Raw genomic sequence first — 20,041 nt, forward strand, 5'->3', positions numbered from 1 at the left:
TTCTGAGATTTTTGGCAAAAACATTTCTCCCAACCGTTGTGAGGTACAGCCCATCACTTGCCAGAAGTCCATCTTCAAGAAACTGCAGTCCGTGATCTAAGAATCCAAACCGTTCCTGTTTACACCATTTGCGAAGCCAGCTGTTCACTTCCACTATTTTCCCCTCTCTCCCTGGGCCACGTCGTTCAACTGGGAGGACAGACGAGATGACAATTTGTGCATTTAGTTGCTTCAATTTCCTGCCGAGAGCCTCGTAGTCTCTTTTGATCTTCTGGAGGCTATTGCTTGCAGTGTCATTGGTTCCCACATGAACCAAGAGGAAGGGGTATTTGTCAGTGGGTTTTATGATTCCTTGCAGTCGTTCAGTTACATCTTGGATCTTAGCCCCGGGGAGACAGCACACTTCCCGAGACATCTTGTCAGGCCCACAGATCACTGCTTCTGTTCCCCTCAGTAGGGAATCCCCTATCACCACTACACGCCTCCTCTTGGGTTTGGTCGGGGTTCTTCCGTGAGCTGTCCGTTCCAAGGTCGCCTGCACATTCCCTGAGGACTGACTTTGCTGTTCGTCTTCATATACCTGATCGACTGTAATGAGGGAGAGATCCTCAAATGGAGTCTGCTCTTCGTCTTCCATGCTAGGGGAGAGGACCTCAAAGCGATTGTGTATTTCTAAACAATCAGAGTGAACCCTGGGCCTCCTACTTCTTTGAGTCACGTTTCTCCATATATCTGGCTCCTGTGTTGGTGAACTATCCTCCTTCTCAGGGGAGTCCCCTGTCTCCTCCTTGGTGGGGACGGTGTGCTCTGTTGCTTCCAAGAAGAGCTCCAGATCTCTAATTCTTTGGAGCGTAGCTACACGTTCCTCCAGTTGCTGGACTTTGTCTTTTAAAAGGGCAATCAACATGCAATTGCTGCAGGTAAAGCTGCCTGCAACCTTTGGCAAGATGGCAAACATTGCGCAGGAATCGCAGGCGACTGCAGCTGTTCCCTCCCCTTCCATCTTGAGATCATGTCGTTGGGGGTGGCTACAGAGGTCCTCCATCATAAAAAGCTTGAAGACAGGACAAATAACTTCCCCCACAAAAAAAAACCTAGGTCTCCCCCAACAAACGTTTGAGACTAGCTCCCCTAAATCTAAAAGATGGGTATAACTGCGCGCGCCGCTAGGCGCGCGCCGCTGCCCTGCAAACTCTGATAAGCTCCTCCCACAGCTAATCCCCTGCCTCAACAGAAACCCTGCCCCCTCTGACCTTTACACAGGGAAAACAGCTAATCAGCCACAAAGAAACACTCACACACAAGAAAACCCTTTTTGCTCCTTCTTCAACTGCTGCCCTGCAAACCACTCCATCTAATTGGCTTTTGTGATGGGCTATCAGCTTCTGAACTCACTTCAGCCTTGACTCATTCAAGGGTTAATTCTGAGACCGAACTGAATTGAAATGGGGCACCTGGTGGGTCACTATGAAAACAGGGTGCTGGACTAGATGGGTCTTTGGCCTGATCCAGCCGAGCTCTTCTTATGTCCTTACAAAGGAAAGTGAGCAACATACCAAGAAGAGGAGCTCTTGAGACTCTTGTCTCTTAGGGTGGTTCTATAGGTTTGGCTGTTGCTCAAGATCTTGCCACCCAACTTGGCAGGAGGGTTCTTGAGATGGGGGCAGCAATCTTTGTCAACGTTTGGATGCTAGCCACCATTTTGAATCAAGATGGTTGACGGAAAAGAGACTTTGACACGACTTTGTCCAATTTTTGGCGTAGGCTCTGTCACCTCTTGATATATCTTTGCCACACTGGGTTCCTGAGGTGGGAGTAGCAGACTTCATTGCCATTTCAATGCCAGGTGCCATTCTGAATCAATATGTCAGGCCAAATCACTTTGGTGTTACTTTGCCTTTTTTTTTTTTACACAGGTTAGCCCACCTCTTGAGATATCCTTGTCATGAAGGTTCCTGAGGTCAGGGTCTACATCAACGTGTGGGTACCCAGTGCAATTTTGAATCTGGATGGTGGACCAAAATGTGACTTTTGTATTGCTGCATCCAGAGCATCCATAGAAGGGACGCGGGTGGCGCTGTGGGTAAAACCTCAGCGCCTAGGACTTGCCGATCGCATGGTTGGCGGTTCGAATCCCCGCGGCAGGGTGCGCTCCCGTCCTTCGGTCCCAGCGCCTGCCAACCTAGCAGTTTGAAAGCACCCCCGGGTGCAAGTAGATAAATAGGGACCACTTACCAGTGGGAAGGTAAACGGTGTTCCGTGTGCTGCGCTGGCTCGCCAGATGCAGCTTGTCACGCTGGCCACGTGACCCGGAAGTGTCTGCGGACAGCGCTGGTTCCCGGCCTATAGAGTGAGATGAGTGCACAACCCTAGAGTCTGGCAAGACTGACCCGTACGGGCAGGGGTACCTTTACCTTTTTATCCATAGAATCATAGAATTGTAGAGTTGGAAGTTATCCTGAGGGTAACTTTTTGGCATAGGTTTGGCAACCTCTTGAGATATTGTCGACAAACTTGGCATGAGGTTCCCACCACGGGGGCAATGGTCTTTGTCGATATTTGGATGCTGGGCACCATTGTGATTCAAGATGGTAGACTGAAATACGATTTTGGCATGACTTAGCCCTTTTTTTTGCATAGGTTTAGCTACCACTAAATATATCATTGCAAAACTCACCATGAGGCTTACCAAGGTCAGGGCAGTGGACTCGGTCACTGTTTGGATGCTGGGCACTGTTTTAAATCAAGATGGAGGACTGAAACATCAATGTGGCATGACTTCACCCATGTTTTGGCATAGATTCGGCCTCTTGAGAGTGTTCCCAAACTCAGCTGCTGGCCCTGGGGAAGGAAGGCCTTCTCTGTGGCAGCTCCTAAGTTGTGGCATTATAGGTTTGAGCAAGGGCTGAAGACACAAACTTCTTTATCCTGGCATTTGGCCTACCCTATTCCTGTGACTGTAATGTGTGTGTGTGCTTTTAATTCTGAGTTTTAAGTTGTTGTAACCTGCCATGGGGCCTGCTGGTCGAAGGCAGACAATAAATGCAAACAATAACAGCAACAATAATAACCGCTCAATAAACAAGTCATCTTCCAGGTAGTTCCTACAATCTTTCTGCGACATGCCTGAATAACCCAGGACTTCACCTGCCTAGGGCATCCTTGTAGTGACTCCTTCCAAGGTTCTCCCACCTACAATGTAAGGATAGGTGCTGAACTGACATTATAAAACAGGTCTCCAGTGTTTTTTAATGCATTTATTTTTGCGACTGAGTTAGAACAATTTCTTGACAGGCTGAGACATAACTGAGGCCGGAGTCAGTTTTCTAGCATCCCTGCCGACACCAGGATATTGTGTTTTTTTCTACAAGTTGCACCCTGCAACGTATTGAGACAGGTCCTGACCTTGGCAATGTAATCGCCATGCCACCCTGGAGGAGGAAATGAACAGATATGAAAAATGAACTGTGCGTGCATTTTATCAGCTTCAAACACAGCTAGGTTGTCCGTTTTCTCCATTTGGATTGAAGCTGGCTGGGGGTGAGGGGAGAATGCATCAAAACACAGTTATATCACAACTGGATCCACATAGTTTGTGGCTACGGTTGTGTGCACACTGTTTCACAAACCAGTGGTGGGAATACTCTGGATACAGAGAAAACATGAGTGTGCACAATGCTTTTGTTTTATCACTTGACTTGTTTCCCTATGCAAAACTTTCTTAACTAAAATAGATGTGTTAAAGAACATATATTAATTGATATCATCTAACACGGGTGTCAGGGAACTGACATCGGAGCTCGAGGCGGAGGGAAGGCTCTCAAATGATGCTGGAGAAGGGCCCAGCAGGGAGAGAGGCAGCTCCGCAGATGGGGAAGCAAATCAGCGCAACACCAGGGAGAAAGGGGGGCAGATGGGGGAATCGGAGAGAGGGCTCCAGGACTCTTCACCGGACACCAGCGGGGAGAGTACGGGTCCTCCGCTACCCACGCCCACCCTGCGCAGAAGACTTCCGCGCAGAGAGAGTAGGAGGAGACTGGGTGTCAAACAACTTTTATGTTGGAAAAGATTTAAGAAACGCCCACTGACGGATTCTGCTAGCGACTGAGGCAGCCACGAAGTGAAGGGCTGCCCAGACTGAAAGGTTTAGCAAGGCAACAAAGCCTGGAGAGGCGGCAACTTACGCACGAGCAACCCATACACATTACAGCAGGGGTTGTCAACCTGGTCCCTACTGCCCACTAGTGGGCTTTTCAGGATTCTAGGTGGGCGGTAGTGGGTTCTACGGCACAAGCTGAATCCTCCTTCCATCGAGCACTGGTGGGTGGTAAGGAAATTTTACCATCAAGAAAGATGCATTAGTGGGTGGTAGGTATAAAAAGGTTGACTACCCCTGATCTAACAGATCGCCATTGGCCCCCCTTGAAAAACTGAAATGCAGAACATTTCATAGGCATGGCAACTTAGACTGTGTACACATTAGTGGCTTGAAACAGAGTGATGTCGATCCCCTGCTGTCTCCCAACTCACATTTTTACATTGCTGTACAGACCTGGGGGTGGAGGGTGGGGCAGGTTGGGGATGTCTTCATCGAAGGCTTGTTACCTGATTTGTTTCCCTGTACATTCAACCCCCCCCCCCAGACTTCTGTTCAACTTCTATTCTGTTCATCTGCACATTTGCAATGACTGTCTCAAGTGGACACACCTCAACTCAACCGTCGCTTCCATTTTCAAATCAAACAGGAGCATTTCTAACATAATTGTGGCACCCTCATATTCCCCAGCTCAGAGGAAACTGGTGCTTCTGCAGTGATTGTGGTGTTTAGGGTGTCCCTCCACCTCTCACAAGGGAAGACCCTTCTCCCAACAGTTCACGGGCTTCTTACCAGGCACCCAGTCCATTGGGTGAATTGTCAACGACAACCTTAGCACAAGCCACGTCTACGGCGATGTTGTCCGTCAGCAGTTCTGCAAGGAAAGCAGATGCAATAGGAGCATGAAGCAGGGGTGTAGGGGGGGCAGCCTACCCCAGATGTCATCCCAGAGTGGGGGTGACAAAATCCCCCCTGGGCGGACTGTGCGATTGCCCCCAGGTGGATTGCCCCACCCCCTTGGCGGATCGCTCTGCCCCCGGGTGCACGACATGTGCACCATTCCAGGCGCCCGAGCGGCCACCTCCACCGCTGGCATGAAGGGGCCCTGTTGGGATGTTATAGGCCTGGTGCAGTTTTGAAGGGACAAAAGAGATGTAAAAAGGGTCGGACAATATCACCTGACTCTCCCATAGTTGCAACCTTTTCTCCCCTCCCACCTGGCATGGCTCTTATGAGGCGGTAAGAAATACAACAGGTGTAGCTTCCTCCAGGATGGGAAAGCTGTGGTGGTGGGATGAAGCTCTACGTCAGGCATGGCCAAACTTGGCCCTCCAGATGTTTTGGGACTACAGTTCCCACCATCCCTGACCACTGGTCCTATCAGCTAGGGATGATGGGAGTTGTAGTCCCAAAACTTCTGGAGGGCCAAGTTTGGCCATGGCTGCTTTATGTGGAATTTCTGTTTATTTTGCAAATGCTAAAGAAACAGGAGCTGCCTGGGAAAAACAACAACTAGTTGTCCTAGACTGACCCTCTGTCCATTAGCATTGTGCTGGTCCAGGGGGGAGGTTACCGTGGGGCGAGGTCCAGGACCTGAGTTGAGGGTCGCCAGACAGTCCTCCTCGGGCAAAGCAGGGTCCACAGCGAGAAGCTGGGCAAGGACAGGAACTCTGGGGGAACAGGACTGGATGCTGGCCGAAACAGCTCATCAATGACGTTGCTCCCGCAACCTGGGACCGGTGGCTGACTAGCCTTTATCTTCTCTGAGGCCGGGCGCGGTCCCGGCCCCCCAGGAGACCTGCCTCTCCTGGCCTTAAGGCGAACACTCCTCCTGGGAGAAACCAGTTCCCTTCGCCTCTCTGCCCTGAGCCTCTGCAGTTCAGGAGAGGCTGAAGGGTTACTGGACCCAGGGGGAGACTCACCTGTAGGCACTGAGTCCTCAACCACCTCTGGAGCCAGAGTGGATTCACCTGGTGCCTGCTCCTGAGGATCCGGCACAGGTGCAAGCACTTCAGAATCAAGGCCCTGCCCCAGTTCAGCTGGCCCTGGAGGCGGGGACTCCTGTGCAGGCTGGGATTCCTCCGGTTCAGCCTCTGAATCGGATTCCCAGGCCATCACAAGCATGCAGCTTGAAATAGTCTTTTGTATACAGAGGGTAAAAAATGGGGAACAGTCCCTATACACTTACTAATTCCAAGTCAAATAAATGTACCTTCTATGATCTGACTACACAATTTAATGTCCAAACAGACTACATGTGGAACTTGAAATCTCCTGGCTAGGAGGGCTGCATTTCAGGTAGGAAGCTAGGGCTTTCCCAGCCAGCAGATACATCAACATATGTGTATCTGAAGAAGTGTGCATGCACACGAAAGCTCATACCAAGAACTAACTTAGTTGGTCTTTAAGGTGCTACTGGAAGGAATTTTTTTATATCAACATATGAATAAGCTGCTCAACCTAGACCGCTGAACCACAGCTATCTGACCTTTTCTCTTTGGGAGTGCAAATGCCACACCTGCAAAGAGCTGAAGCAGAATGCTCCAGGGTGAGGAAGGACAACTGATCCTTTCTGTCTCCCAGAAGCAATTGATGTGCTGTGCATCACAATTTAGATTGGGGTGGGGAACCTGTGGCCCTCCAGATGTCATTTGGTTCTAACTTCCATCAGCCCCGGCCAGCAAGACCAATGGTCTGGGATGGTGGAAATTGTAGACTATCAACATCTGGTGGGCCAAAGGTTCTCCATCTCTGAAAGAGGCAAATCTCCCTCCAGGAGAAGCCGATTCTCACCAGAGCATTGAATTCCGCATATGTTGGAACTTGGCTCGCTGGGACTCTGGCACCAGTAACGGCTGTTGATCTGGAAGATGCCATAGTCAGCACTGCCGTCAGAGTCGTAGTGTATGGCCTGGGTATTGTAGCTGCTCTCATGACATGCTGTGCAGACCCCTGAGACAGAAGGCATGATACGGTCAGAACTGAGTGTGCAGATTCTGAGGAGGATGCCCCATTCTTCACACCCACACGTGTTTCGAAATCCTGCCTTATCCAACTGTCCCGTGAGTCCGAGCTGTGGACTTTGGTGGCAAAGGGGTGGAAGGAACAAGAACACTCGACAATAACAGACTGGCATTATAAGCTACAAGAATTTGCTGAAATGGCGCAGTTAACAAATACCCTGAGAGGCAATTCAAAACAAAAATTTACAGAAAAGTGAGATAGATATAAAACATGTTCAAAAATACAGTAAAGGTTCGCTATCTATGCTAGCATTTGATTGACATTGGAGTGAGATTGAGTTGAGAAATACATTGAGAGCACATATTGATATAGGAATGTATTAGATAATATGTAAAGAAACATACAATAATAAGAGTACATTCATTTGTAAAAAAAGGAATATACAACAGGAAAGACAGGAAGTCTTGTGTGTTGGTATGTATATGATTTTGGGGGGGAAATGTTTTCCCCCTCCCTCTTTGTTCTTTCTTTCTTTTTTTGTTTCATTTTCTTTCTAGGTATATAAAATTTTTTATATTATATAATTTTTGTATACATATTATATATTATATATACATATACATATACACATACATATACATATACATATACATATACATATACATATACATATACATATACATATACATATACATATACATATACATATACATATACATATACACATACATATACACATACATATACATATATATATACATATACATATGTATACATATTATATAATTTTTGTATACATGTTGGAAATTATATTATAGTATGTCCTGTAATGTAATATGACAACATTTACCGATGTAATGTAAGAATGTTAACAAATAAATAAAATGCAAATTCAAAAATAAAAAATCCAGCTGTCCAGTGAGTTCCTGGCTTCATCACATCCACCTCTACGCTGCACCCTTCCACTTCTCTGTATGTGGATGCACAAACCACATTCTTCACCCTGATTCATTCATTCACACACATCATGTACACCCTATTCCTGCAGCCCTATAAGGTAAAAAGGTAAAGGACCCCAGTCAAAGGTGACTATAGGGTGTGGCGCTCATCTTGCTTTCAGGCTGAGGGAGCCAGCGTTTGTCTGTAGACAGCTTCCTGGGTCATGTGGCCAGGACGACTAAACCGCTTCTGCCCAATGGGACACCATGACAGAAACCAGAGCGCACGGAAACAACATTTACCTTCCCGCTGGAGCAGTACCTATTTATCTACTTGCACTGGTGTGCTTTCAAACTGCTAGATTGGCAGAAGCTGGGACAGAGCAATGGGAGCTCACCCCATCGTGGCGATTTGAACCCCCAACCTTCCGATTGGCAAGCCCAAAGGGCTCTGTGGTTTAGACCACAGAGCCACCTAAGTCCTATAGCAGCCCTATAGCAGGATGCAGCATGGCATGTTCCAAATTAGCTATAGAAATGCGAAGGGAGGACACCTTCCTCTCATAATTACAGCTACACACCTAGTCAGTCAGACCCAGAAGATTAAGCACTCTCCCCAGATGTAGTGCACAGCCACCTGCCGCCGCTGCCCCCTGCTGCCCCCCACTCAGATAAATTCTGTCTTTTCATAATGCTTGCCTAGCCAATACCCAGATGTCCCCCAATGGACTTACAGTTGGCCAGGCTATAGCCAGCATAACCATCTAAGCCCAACTGCTGGAGCCTCTGAGCCAGCTCACAGCGGCCATAGATCATGCCTTCTCCTGTGGTGAGGAGACCAGCAAGGAAAGGTAGCAGCCAAAGAGCCTTCATCGTTGTAGTGCAGGAGGTCAAGGTAGATGGTGAGGGTGTCACGCCTGCTTTTATATGGGCTCTTGGGCACTCCTCTGGAAAGAAGCCAAGGTCTGCATGATGTTGCCAGACCCTTGAGGACGTTCACCCTGACCTTGCTTAGCTAATCTGCATGTGTGTGTCAACAAGAAGAAGGGGACATGACTCTTTGTGTCCCACTCCCTGTGGCGGAGGGCTGAGAGCTGTAGCTCCAGGATCCAAGTTGTATTACTAGATTTTAATCAATTCATTTAAAAAAAAGTATTGCCATACTATATTTGAGAAATTCACAATCTAATCAGTTTAATTCCTGTATTAGAATTGTTACTTTAATGTAGAAATAGGGTAATTTATGAGAACTTTCTATGATTGGTATTCAGCTAAGTTTTACTCAGCGTAGACCGGCTGAAATTAATAGACCTAACGGGCCATATTCAAGGAATTTTTTGCACTAGTGCAGAAGTGTAGAAACTTTTTGGCTCCTGATCAGGATCAGCCTCGCAAGGAAAAGGCAAGTGGGGGGGGGGGAGTCTGACCTGCTGGCAGCCTGAGGGCCCCATTCCTGTCTCTCTCCACCTGGCTCAGGGCGGGGCCTGACGGGCTTTGTAAGAACTGCTGCTGCTGCTTCCACCCAGCAAGGACTGGGGTATTTGGGGGATAATTTTGTTTGGAGTTTTTGTTGTTATTGGTATTAATTTTTTGTATCTTTATTTTTATGTGGAAATTGTTCAGTTTGGTTATGCAGTTTTTGATGTGTTTTGTTTATTTTTATGACTACTTTGCTATGTTTGTAATTATGTAAATCTTTTCATATCGTAAGCTGCCTTGAGTATTAACTGTGGAAAAAAGGTAAAGGGGCCCCTGACCATTAGGTCCAGTCATGGCCAACTCTGGGGTTGCGGCGCTCATCTCGCTTTATTGGCTGAGGGAGCCGGCGTACAGGTTCCGGGTCATGTGGCCGGCATGACTAAGCCGCTTCTGGCGAACCAGAGCAGCGCACAGAAACGCCGTTTACCTTCCCACCGGAGTGGTACCTATTTATCTACTTGCACTTTGACGTGCTTTCGAACTGCTAGGTTGGCAGGAGCAGGGACCAAGCAACGGGAGCTCACCCCATCATGGGGATTCGAACTGCTGACCTTCTGATCGGCAAGCCCTAGGCTCTGTGGTTTAACCCACAGCACCACCCGCGTCCCCTAACTGTGGAAAGGTGGCATAAAATGATGATGATGATGATGGGGCACCCCTTCAACCACATGACGCCTTCTTTCACTATAGCAATTGGCTTTGCCTCTGCTCTTGGCAATTTCCATGGTCTAGTCAAAAGGACTTTCCTATGGCTGTCGCTTGACTTTCACCACCTTATCTTATCTTACCACCTCTTGAACCCAGAACAAACAGTGGGAGTGATGCCCTCTGATTTGTTCCCTGCTTATTGTTTTTGTCCAGTGGAAAAACTGGCACCTAGTTATTTGCAAAGGCAGTCAACTGGCACAGCCTGTTCCTTCACCCCTGGGAAGGGTGCCGAGTATTTTCATGTCTGTGTATTCTTGCATATTAGTTCTTCAAAAACAGGTCTTGGTGGCCCAATATTTTGTGGCACAACCCTGCTAAGGGTTCCCAGCCCATGAGGTAAAGGGAGCCCTGGCTGACAAAGCATCCAGGTGAGTTGAGCAGATGTGGGAGTTGGGCAGCAGGGCCAGGAGGTCAGGACAACCCGCCCTGTTTCTCCTTTCCTTGACCCAAGCTTTCAATAAAGTAACGTGAAGCACAAAAACAAGTATGTGGGAAGAAAGCCAGAAGGGGAGTTTGGGCTTTCCAGTGTTTTGAACTGTCCGTCACAAGTATACCTATCTCTGTTGGACAGGAGTCTTGGGTGTGTCTGAGGTGCAATAAGCTCCTGGGTCTCTAGGGACAAATCTTTTCTCTTGAGGCCAAGGTGGCAGATTTGGAAAAGTGAAGAGAGGCAGAGCAGTTGATGGATGAGGCTTTCAGGGATGTTATAGCTGTGTCCCACTCCCAGAATGGTAGGGAGAATGATGCTCTTAGGGAAGGAGAGTATCACTCTGAGGAAGAGGGAAGCAGTTCCTCCGAAGGGACCTGTTGCTTAGGGGATGAACAGCTACCCTCTTGATCCTCTTGTACTGTCATGGTCCAGTTCATGGGCGATCAAAGTCCCGGCAGGGGACGTCAGGACCAAGGGAAAGATAGCAGGGTGGGAGCAGGAATGGGGGTCCAGAAGCCAGGAGTCAGGAAGCCAAGGGTCGGGAAGCAAGGAGTCACAAAGTCAAGGGTCTGAGGATCAAGAAGCAAGGAGTCATGATGAAGATGAAGATGAAGATGAAGATGAAGATGAAGATGAAGATGAAGATGAAGATGAAGATGAAGATGAAGATGAAGATGAAGATGAAGATGAAGATGAAGATGAAGATGAAGATGAAGATGAAGATGAAGATGAAGATGAAGATGAAGATGAAGAAGAGTTTGGATTTGATATCCCGCTTTATCACTACCCGAAGGAGTCTCAAAGCGGCTAACATTCTCCTTTCCCTTCCTCCCCCACAACCAACACTCTGTGAGGTGAGTGGGGCTGAGAGACTTCAAAGAAGTGTGACCAGCCCAAGGTCACCCAGCAGCTGCATGTGGAGGAGCGGTGTGCTGGTCCCGGGGGTAAGGTACCTTGGGTGTAGCAGAGTCCACACGAAGAGGGGCAAGGTCCGAGGTAGAGAGCCGGGCGGGGAACAGGTACGCTGGAACAGGAGGCTGTGCAGGGAACAGGAACACCGGATGGTCGGGAACAGGAGGCCGAGCAGGGAACAGGAGTACCGGATAGTCAGGAACAGGAGGCCGAGCAGGGATCAGGAACACAGGAAGGTCCGAAGCCAACAACGACGTTGCTCCCGCAACCTGGGGCCAGGCTGACTGGGCTTTTATCCTCTTCTAAGGCCAGGGGCGGTCCCGGCCCCCAGGAGCCCCGCCTCCTCTGGCCTTAAGGCGAGCACTCCTCCTGGGGGCAACCAGTTCCCTTCGCCTCTCTGCCCTAAGCCTCTGCAGATCAGGAGAGGCCGAAGGGTTACTGGGCCCTGGAGGAGGCTCACCTGTGGCCACTGAGTCGTCAAGCCTCTCTGGGGCCAGAAGGGTTTCACCTGGGGCCAGCTCCTGATGCACTGCCACAGGTGCAGGTTCTTCAGCATCTAGGCCTTGCCCCAGTTCAGCCGGCCCTGGAGGCGGGGACTCTTGTGCAGGCTGGGATTCCTCTGTTTCATCCTCCGAATCGGAATCCCAGGCCATCACACCATCCCCCCTCCCAGGCCCCCCCCTCAACCGAGGGTCCGGACCCGGCTTGCCGGGGTACGTCGCATGGAACTCTCGGAGGCAGGCAGGTGCGTGGACGTTGGCCGCTGGTTCCCAGGAACGGTCCTCCGGTCCGTACCCCTTCCAGTCAATGAGATACTGCAGCTTTCCCCTGCGGTATCGTGAGTCCAGGATGCGTTCCACCTCGTACTCAGGCTCTCCCCGAACCAACACTGGCTGCGGTCGGGGACGGTTCGGGTGGAACTCGTCGGGTGGGGCCACCGGACTCAAAAGGGACCTGTGGAAGACCGGGTGAACCTTCAGGGTTGCGGGTAACCGGAGACGAAATGCCACAGGAGAGACTTGGTCTACGATAGGGAACGGGCCGGTGAAGCGGGCGTCCAACTTCCGCGAAGGTCGAGAGGGGTGGAGGTGGCGAGTGGAGAGCCAAACCAGGTCACCGACGCGAAGTTCCGGCCCCACCTGGCGGTGGCGGTCGGCCTGGGCTTTGTACACTTCCTTGGCCTGGTGCAGTTGCTCCACCAAAAGCTGTTGCTGGGACTGGAGCTCTTGAAGCCACTCTGTCACCGCCGGGACCGCGGACACCGGCAGCACCTCTGGAAACAGCCGTGGATGATAACCATAACTGGCCTGGAACGGGGTCTGCTGGGTGGACGCATTCACCGCGTTGTTATAGGCGAACTCTGCCAATGCCAGGTGGTCGACCCAGTCATCCTGCTGGTAGCTGCAGTAACACCGGAGGTACTGCTCCAGCACCGCGTTCGCCCGTTCTGTCTGGCCATCGGTCTGTGGGTGGTAGGCTGACGAGAGGCAGACCTCTGTCCCGAGGGTCTGGTGTAATGCTCGCCAGAACCGGGATGTGAACTGAACGCCCCGGTCAGACACCACACGCTCAGGTAGGCCATGCAAGCGGAAGACATGCTGAAGGTACAGCTGAGCAGTTTCCTTGGCTGTGGGTACAGATGGACAGGGAGCGCAGTGCACCATCTTGGTGAAATGGTCGGAGAAAACCAGAAGGCAGGTACAGCCACGAGACGAGGGTAAGTCCACTATAAAGTCCAATGAAACCGTGTGCCAAGGACGCGGTGGAACTGGCAATGGCTGAAGTAGGCCGGGGGGTCGCCCGGTAGGTCCCTTGGCACGCCGGCAGACATCACAACCAGCAACGTAGCGAGCCACGTCAGCCTTCAGGCGGGGCCACCAAAACTCTCGACTGACCAGATGGGTGGTCCGATACCGTCCAAAGTGCCCCGCTGCTGGGGCATCATGGGCCATCCGGAGAACCTCCAGCCGTAGTGGCCCTGGCGGGATGTACAGACGACCGTGATGCAGCAGAAGGCCCTGATGCAGGACCAGTCCCGGATACTGTGGGCTGGACCCTTCAGCCAGCTCCCGGAGCCGATCCTGGGCCCAAGCGTCGACCCGCTGCTGTTCCCGCACCCGAACCTGCAGTGGCTGCGCCTCCTGGGTGGCCAGGAATGCAGCCGGAGGTAGGATCGTGGTGGGTTCTGCTTGCTGTACCGTGTCTGCGTTGTCTTCAGGTTTCCGGGACAGGGCATCCGCCTTCTGATTCTGAGAGCTAGGGATGTAGCGGATCCGGAACTGGAACCGGGAAAAGAACAACGCCCACCGGATCTGTCTTTGGTTCAGCTTGCAGGTGGTCTGGAGGTACTCCAGGTTCCGGTGGTCGGTTCTCACCTCCACCGGATGTCGTGCCCCCTCAAGATGGTGGCGCCAGACCTCAAAGGCTACCTTGATGGCCAGTAGTTCCCGCTCCCACACAGTATAGTTACGCTCCGCTGGTAGGAGCTGGCGGGAATAGAAGGCACAGGGTAAGAGTGGTGCTTCAGGCCCAATCTGTTGAGACAAGACGGCACCGAGAGCTGTACTGGAGGCGTCGGTCTCCACCACAAAAGGTCGAGAGGGGTCAGGATGTTGTAAGATTGGTGCCCTCTGGAAACAGGCCTTCAACCCCTGAAACGCCTCCTCTGCCTCCTTGTCCCAGGAAAACGGTGTCTTTGGGCGCAGTAGCCGGGTCAACGGGGTGGTGCGATGAGCATAATCAGCGATGAAGGTCCGGTAGTAATTGGCGAACCCCAGGAAACGCTGTAGGTCCTTGCGGTTCCGGGGTGCCGCCCATTCTCGAACCGCTGTCACCTTCCCCGGGTCCATTTGCACCCCATCTGGAGAGAGCCGGTGACCAAGGAAGTCCACAGTCCGCTGATGGAACTCGCACTTGCTGAGCTTTGCGTACAAACGGTGCTCACGCAAGCGCTGCAGCACGGTCCGGACATGTCCCTCATGGTGAGCCGGGTCACGGGAGTAGATCAGTATGTCATCCAAATACACCACCACGTACTTGTCTAACAAGTCCTGAAACACGTGGTTGATGTAGCGTTGGAACACAGCAGGCGCGTTGCACAAACCGAAAGGCATAACCAAATATTCGAACTGCCCGTACCGGGTCCCAAACGCTGTCTTCCACTCATCCCCGGCTCGGATCCGAATCAAGTTGTAGGCCCCTCGGAGGTCCAGCTTGGTGAACACCTGTGCCCCTTGCACCCGCTCCAGCAGCTCCGAGATAAGGGGTAAGGGGTACCGGTCTGGGACGGTAATTTTGTTCAGGGCTCGGTAATCATGGCAAGGGCGGAGTTCCCCACATTTCTTCTTAACGAAAAGCACTGGTGCCGCGGTAGGCGAGGTGGAAGGCCTAATGAACCCACGCTCCAGGTTCTTGCGCAAGAAGTCCTGCAAAGCCTCGCGCTCTGGCTCTGTTAGGGAATATAAGCGACTCACTGGTAAAGGCGCTCCGGGTTGGAGGTCTATGCCGCAGTCAAAAGGCCGATGCGGCGGCAGCTGGTCTGCCCCCCGTTCCTCGAACACGTCCTGGTAGTCCTGGTACACGGCTGGGAGCGTGGGTGCTGCCTCCTCTGAGGGCGCGGCCGCCAGCGTTCCGGATTGAGCATGGGAACATGGGTCTGGGAAGTGCACGATCCGTTTGACCCAGTCAATCTGAACGTTGTGGGCTTCCAGCCAGTCCATCCCGAGCACCAGGGGGAAGCGGGGCATAGAAGCAATGTCCAAAGTTCGCAACTCCCGGTGCTGCTGGAGACACAGGACCAGGGGCTGGGTCTCCTGAGTAACAGCACCTGAACGCAGAAGTCGTCCGTCAATCGCTTCCACCTGGACCGGTACTGGCTTGTTCCGAAGTGGCACCTGATGATGGGCGGCAAAAGCAGCGTCCATATAGGAGCGGGTTGCCCCTGAATCTACCAAAGCATGGGTGAGGATCCAGGGCCCCCCTGGAGGGTATAAACGTACCGAAACCATAAGATGTTGCAAGTCCATTGGTGCGGGCCCATTCTGCACGGTTTGGGACCCCCGGTAGCTAGGGCCATCAGCTACTGGGGTTGGCGGTTTCCCTGCGGCTGGCGTTTCTCAGGGCAGGACCGAGCGAAGTGTCCACTTCCGCCACAGTAAAGACAGAGATTTCCCTCCCGACGCCGCGCCTTCTCTGCGGGGGAAAGGCGTGGCCGCACTGCCCCGAGCTGCATAGGTTCCTCCGTTAAATCAGTTGTGACCATGGGGCTGCCGGAAAAAGCTGGTGCCGTGAACTGGGAGTGTCGGCGACCCCGGGCCTGACGACGATCCTCCAACCGGTCGTCTATTTGTAGACTCCGTTGAATGAGAGTGTCCAGCGTGGTGGGGCGTTCCATTGTGGCCAACTGGTCCAGTACCTCGTCCGAAAGCCCTTCGAGATACTGGTCCCGCAGTGCCGAGTCATTCCAGGTCAAGTCCTGTGCCAACAGCCGAAACTCCGTGGTATATGTGGCCACCGTGGACTTGCCCTGTTTCAAACGCCGAATCGCCCGGTTGGCTTGACTCTCTTTCTGGGGGTTGCCGAACGCGGCCTCCAAACGATTGCAAAACCCCGTATAGTCTGCCAGCAAGGGGGAGTCTTGCCTGAGTAGCGGCAACGCCCACTTGGCCGCCTGGTCCTTTAACAAACTAATCAAAAAGTGCACCTTGGTGTGGTCGTCAGGAAAGTTCCGGGCTCGCCCCTGAATATACAGCTTGGCCTGGGCCAGGAACATGGGAAAGCTGGCCGGGGCTCCATCAAATTTCTCAGGCAAAGCCACTGGGTACTTGCCCGGAGCCGGGGCGTCGGCCCCAGGAGCCAGTAGGGCTTCCAAGCGTTGCTGAAGTGCCACAACCGCGTCGCTGAGCTGCTGCACGGTGTGAGTCAAGGCCTGGTTCTCCTGGGCCAAAGCCACCAGTGCAGCCGCCTGTTCAGCCATGGCCTCTGGTTCTTCCCGAACGCACCCCTACGAAGGGGGAGTGCGGGTGTGGCGGGAGCAAACTGTGCTGGTCCCGGGGGTAAGGTACCTTGGGTGTAGCAGAGTCCACACGAAGAGGGGCAAGGTCCGAGGTAGAGAGCCGGGCGGGGAACAGGTACGCTGGAACAGGAGGCTGTGCAGGGAACAGGAACACCGGATGGTCGGGAACAGGAGGCCGAGCAGGGAACAGGAGTACCGGATAGTCAGGAACAGGAGGCCGAGCAGGGATCAGGAACACAGGAAGGTCCGAAGCCAACAACGACGTTGCTCCCGCAACCTGGGGCCAGGCTGACTGGGCTTTTATCCTCTTCTAAGGCCAGGGGCGGTCCCGGCCCCCAGGAGCCCCGCCTCCTCTGGCCTTAAGGCGAGCACTCCTCCTGGGGGCAACCAGTTCCCTTCGCCTCTCTGCCCTAAGCCTCTGCAGATCAGGAGAGGCCGAAGGGTTACTGGGCCCTGGAGGAGGCTCACCTGTGGCCACTGAGTCGTCAAGCCTCTCTGGGGCCAGAAGGGTTTCACCTGGGGCCAGCTCCTGATGCACTGCCACAGGTGCAGGTTCTTCAGCATCTAGGCCTTGCCCCAGTTCAGCCGGCCCTGGAGGCGGGGACTCTTGTGCAGGCTGGGATTCCTCTGTTTCATCCTCCGAATCGGAATCCCAGGCCATCACAAGCGGAGATGCAAACCCGGTTCCCCAGATTACGAGACTACCGCTCTTAACCACTACACCATACTGAAGTTAGGGTTCCAAGGATCAAGAAGCAAGAAGGCACAAAGTCAGGGGTCTAAGGATCAGGAAGCAAGAAGCCAAACGCAGCAAGACAGGATGTGTGTTGCTGTGGCAAAGAGCCGAAGGGAAATGCTGACCTTATATCCCTTCCCAGCTCTTGCCACCAGGTGCTGTGAGTTACCAATCGGCCTCACCTGTGAGGCCTCGCCTTGCCTCTTCAGATCAAACTTAGGAAGGCCCCAGTCCTGCAAAGTCCTATTGGTCACAGGGCCTGGCTCCTGCACACACACCTGACATGTGCCAAGGATATTTCTCCACTGGTTGAGTCAAGTGATTTAAGTGCTTGAGGGCACTTGAACCCTTCTGGCCAGAAACAAGGAAGCTAGATTAAATGCTCCCTATCCAGGCTCCCTCAGTCTGTGAGAAGAAATGGACCCCTCTGGCTTCCTCTGGAGCTACAAAAGCATCCTTTAGCTCCAGTTTCTATCTGAATTTCCAACCAGTGACTTATTTGCTCATTTGTTAGACTCTGCATTTTTTTATCTGAACGATGTGCGCTCAGCAATTGTGTTTAATGCTTATTGTGTCTTGCTTAGTGACATCGCTGGGGCCTCTCCCATGACATCAGCAGGGCCTGCCCTTAGCTCTCAGGTTGGGGCACTGGAATCTCAGAGTCTGGGGTGCCCCTGACCTGGCAACTCCAAGCACAGATGTTCATCCATGTGCAATAAATAGGACGTCTGGAGGGACCCATAGGGTTCTTCAGCAGCCAGCATGACCAGTCTGAGAGCAGTCATGCCTGGTAAATATACTTTGTTCCCAGACTGAACCAGTAACAGTTCTTTTCACATGAAAAGGGAAACATTCATCCCAGAAAATTGACATGACAACATCACAAGGACACTTTTATGGCAGATTCTTTTAGAATGGAGAGTGAGGAACCTTGGGACCAAATGCGGCCCTCTAGGCCACTCTAACTGGCCCCTAGGACTTTCCCAGGCCATACCCCTCCCTGGCCTGCTCAGCACCCTTATTTGCTGCTTTTCCCTGGCAGGAACATGTCTTGCATAATGCTTCTTGTTTGCTTTTTCCTGGCAGGAACATGCCTTGCATAATGCTTCTTGTTTGCTTGGATGGGACATGGAGATGGATGTGTGCAAACTGCTGGAGTTTGCCTGGCTGGGATGGAGCCTAATGTGGAAAGGTCAGACCCATTGCTCCACTGACTTTCACTCTGGTCACGCTCAATACTGGCAGGTGACCCCTAGACGATTGTCTGGGACAGGTTCTCCACCTCTGTTTTAGAAGTATCAACAACACTGTTTTCATGATGTGTGCCTTGACTGCTTTGCTCAGATTTGTTTCAAGTTCATCTTCTTTTCTGTGTATTTGGCTTTGTTGATCTGCACATTTCATGCCTATACGGTCGAGACACTGGGTGGGATTCAGCTAAGTTGTTGTGTGTGCAGAATGAGGCCCACTCGCACAACGGGACTTCCCTCCACGCTCTCCCCTTCTTGCACCTCCCTAAATCTAGAGGGTATGGGAAACTCCTAGAACTGTGAGGGACTGAGCAGAGGAGGAATGGTGGAGACTGCCTCCCCAGGAGAAGGAAAAGGAAGGCAGTATAGATACAAAAATACAATCTCAATAATAAAGTTACAAGATAATAACAAGGAAGTCACGCACGGGTGGAGGGAAGACACAGGGCAAGAAATAAGAAATGGATAAATGTTGGTAAATAATGAAATGTGAAAATGTGAATTTACGAATATTATATATATGTATCATTATGTAAAGATTTCATATATGTGTTGCAACATTAATAATAAATTACAACAGGGGTTTGAGGGAGGTCGCAGCTCAGAGGCAGATGAGGTGGGAACCTGGGAAATCATGGGAGAGTCGGAACAACACCCAGCTGACACGTTGTCATTAAAAAGAATTCCAGACCCTCCATCTCCCAGAACCCGGCGAGCCTTAAAAGTAGGAGAGCAAAGAGATCAAAGACAGAGGGCACATAGCAGCACCCGCAGAGGAGACAATGAGAATGATGAATGAGGAAGTGGGAGAGATGGGGGTGGAGATTCACTCGGGACAACACCATTATCCAATAGACTGGGTTCTGTAGCCTCTCTCTGTAAAGACTGAAATAAAAAAGGACGGTAAGGAGCTTTCCCTTGTCTTTATACTTTCCTGGGCAACCAGCTGGGAGCTGCTGACAGCATCCTGACAAGAACAGGTGTAGAGGGTGTTCTGTAAGAGGAAAGACCCATTGTGTGAGCAGATCTCATTCCTTGCATGTGTACCACTAAATGGAAATAGCGACACTGTGCTGCTAAAAAGCACCGTGAGAGAAGCTTAAAATTGTCATGTTGCCTGACTTATGGACTTTAAAGCAATCAAGGCAAGCATCAGAGTGGCAAAATTTCAAGTGCCTTGGATGCATTATGTTTTTTCTTTCCATGAGACAAGGTTGACTGTATCCAAATCCTAACTGCTGATGGATTGCCCCCCACCTCCCACATGGTGCTGGGACTGTTTCGCTGTACAATCAGCAGCAGGAGAATGTTGTTGTGCTCCTATTCTCTTAGGGAGTTTGCACGGGTATTTGGTTGGCCACTGCAGGGAAGCAAGATGGTAGGCAAGAGAGGCCAAGGGTGGGGAAATTCAGCCCTCCAAGTATCTCTACCCAGCCCCCAGGATTCTCCCCCAAGCCACACACCTCTTCTCCCATGGCCCCCCTCTCACCAGCCCTGCTTCACACCCTCCTTGA

The 20,041-nt window shown here is 51.6% G+C and overlaps 1 protein-coding gene across 2 annotated transcripts; it reads right to left on the minus strand.

Annotated features, from left to right (window-relative positions):
• Positions 1-3,242: 3,242 nt before the first annotated feature.
• LOC310697000 (lysozyme C, milk isozyme-like) lies at positions 3,243-8,903 on the minus strand. Of its 2 annotated transcripts, none has more exons than XR_014520837.1 (4): positions 8,733-8,903; positions 6,890-7,048; positions 4,204-4,970; positions 3,243-3,767 (listed from the first exon to the last, which is right to left on the minus strand). XR_014520837.1 is itself a non-coding variant. In XM_083483256.1 (4 exons), the coding sequence occupies exons 1-4, from the start codon at positions 8,869-8,871 to the stop codon at positions 3,365-3,367; spliced, it is 447 nt and encodes a 148-aa protein (XP_083339382.1). In that variant the 5' UTR covers positions 8,872-8,902; the 3' UTR covers positions 3,243-3,364. The 2 variants fall into 2 exon arrangements, 1 of the variants encoding a protein (XP_083339382.1); XM_083483256.1 differs by having other exon boundaries at positions 3,243-3,431; positions 4,889-4,970; positions 8,733-8,902.
• Between the last annotated feature and the right edge of the window lie 11,138 nt (positions 8,904-20,041).

The sequence above is a fragment of the Podarcis liolepis genome, assembly GCF_965112155.1.
Source record: "Podarcis liolepis genome assembly, chromosome: 17".
NCBI lineage: Eukaryota > Metazoa > Chordata > Lepidosauria > Squamata > Lacertidae > Podarcis > Podarcis liolepis.

Coding starts and splice junctions, on each gene's coding strand:
- LOC310697000 (XM_083483256.1), bottom strand. CDS start 8,871: ATGAAGGCTCTTTGGCTGCTACCTTTCCTTGCTGGTCTCCTCACCACA. Junction 7,049..8,732: donor TGGCTATAGCCTGGCCAACT/GTAAGTCCATTG, acceptor CTTCTGTCTCAG/GGGTCTGCACAGCATGTCAT. Junction 3,432..4,888: donor CCCAATGGACTGGGTGCCTG/GTAAGAAGCCCG, acceptor TTCCTCCTCCAG/GGTGGCATGGCGATTACATT.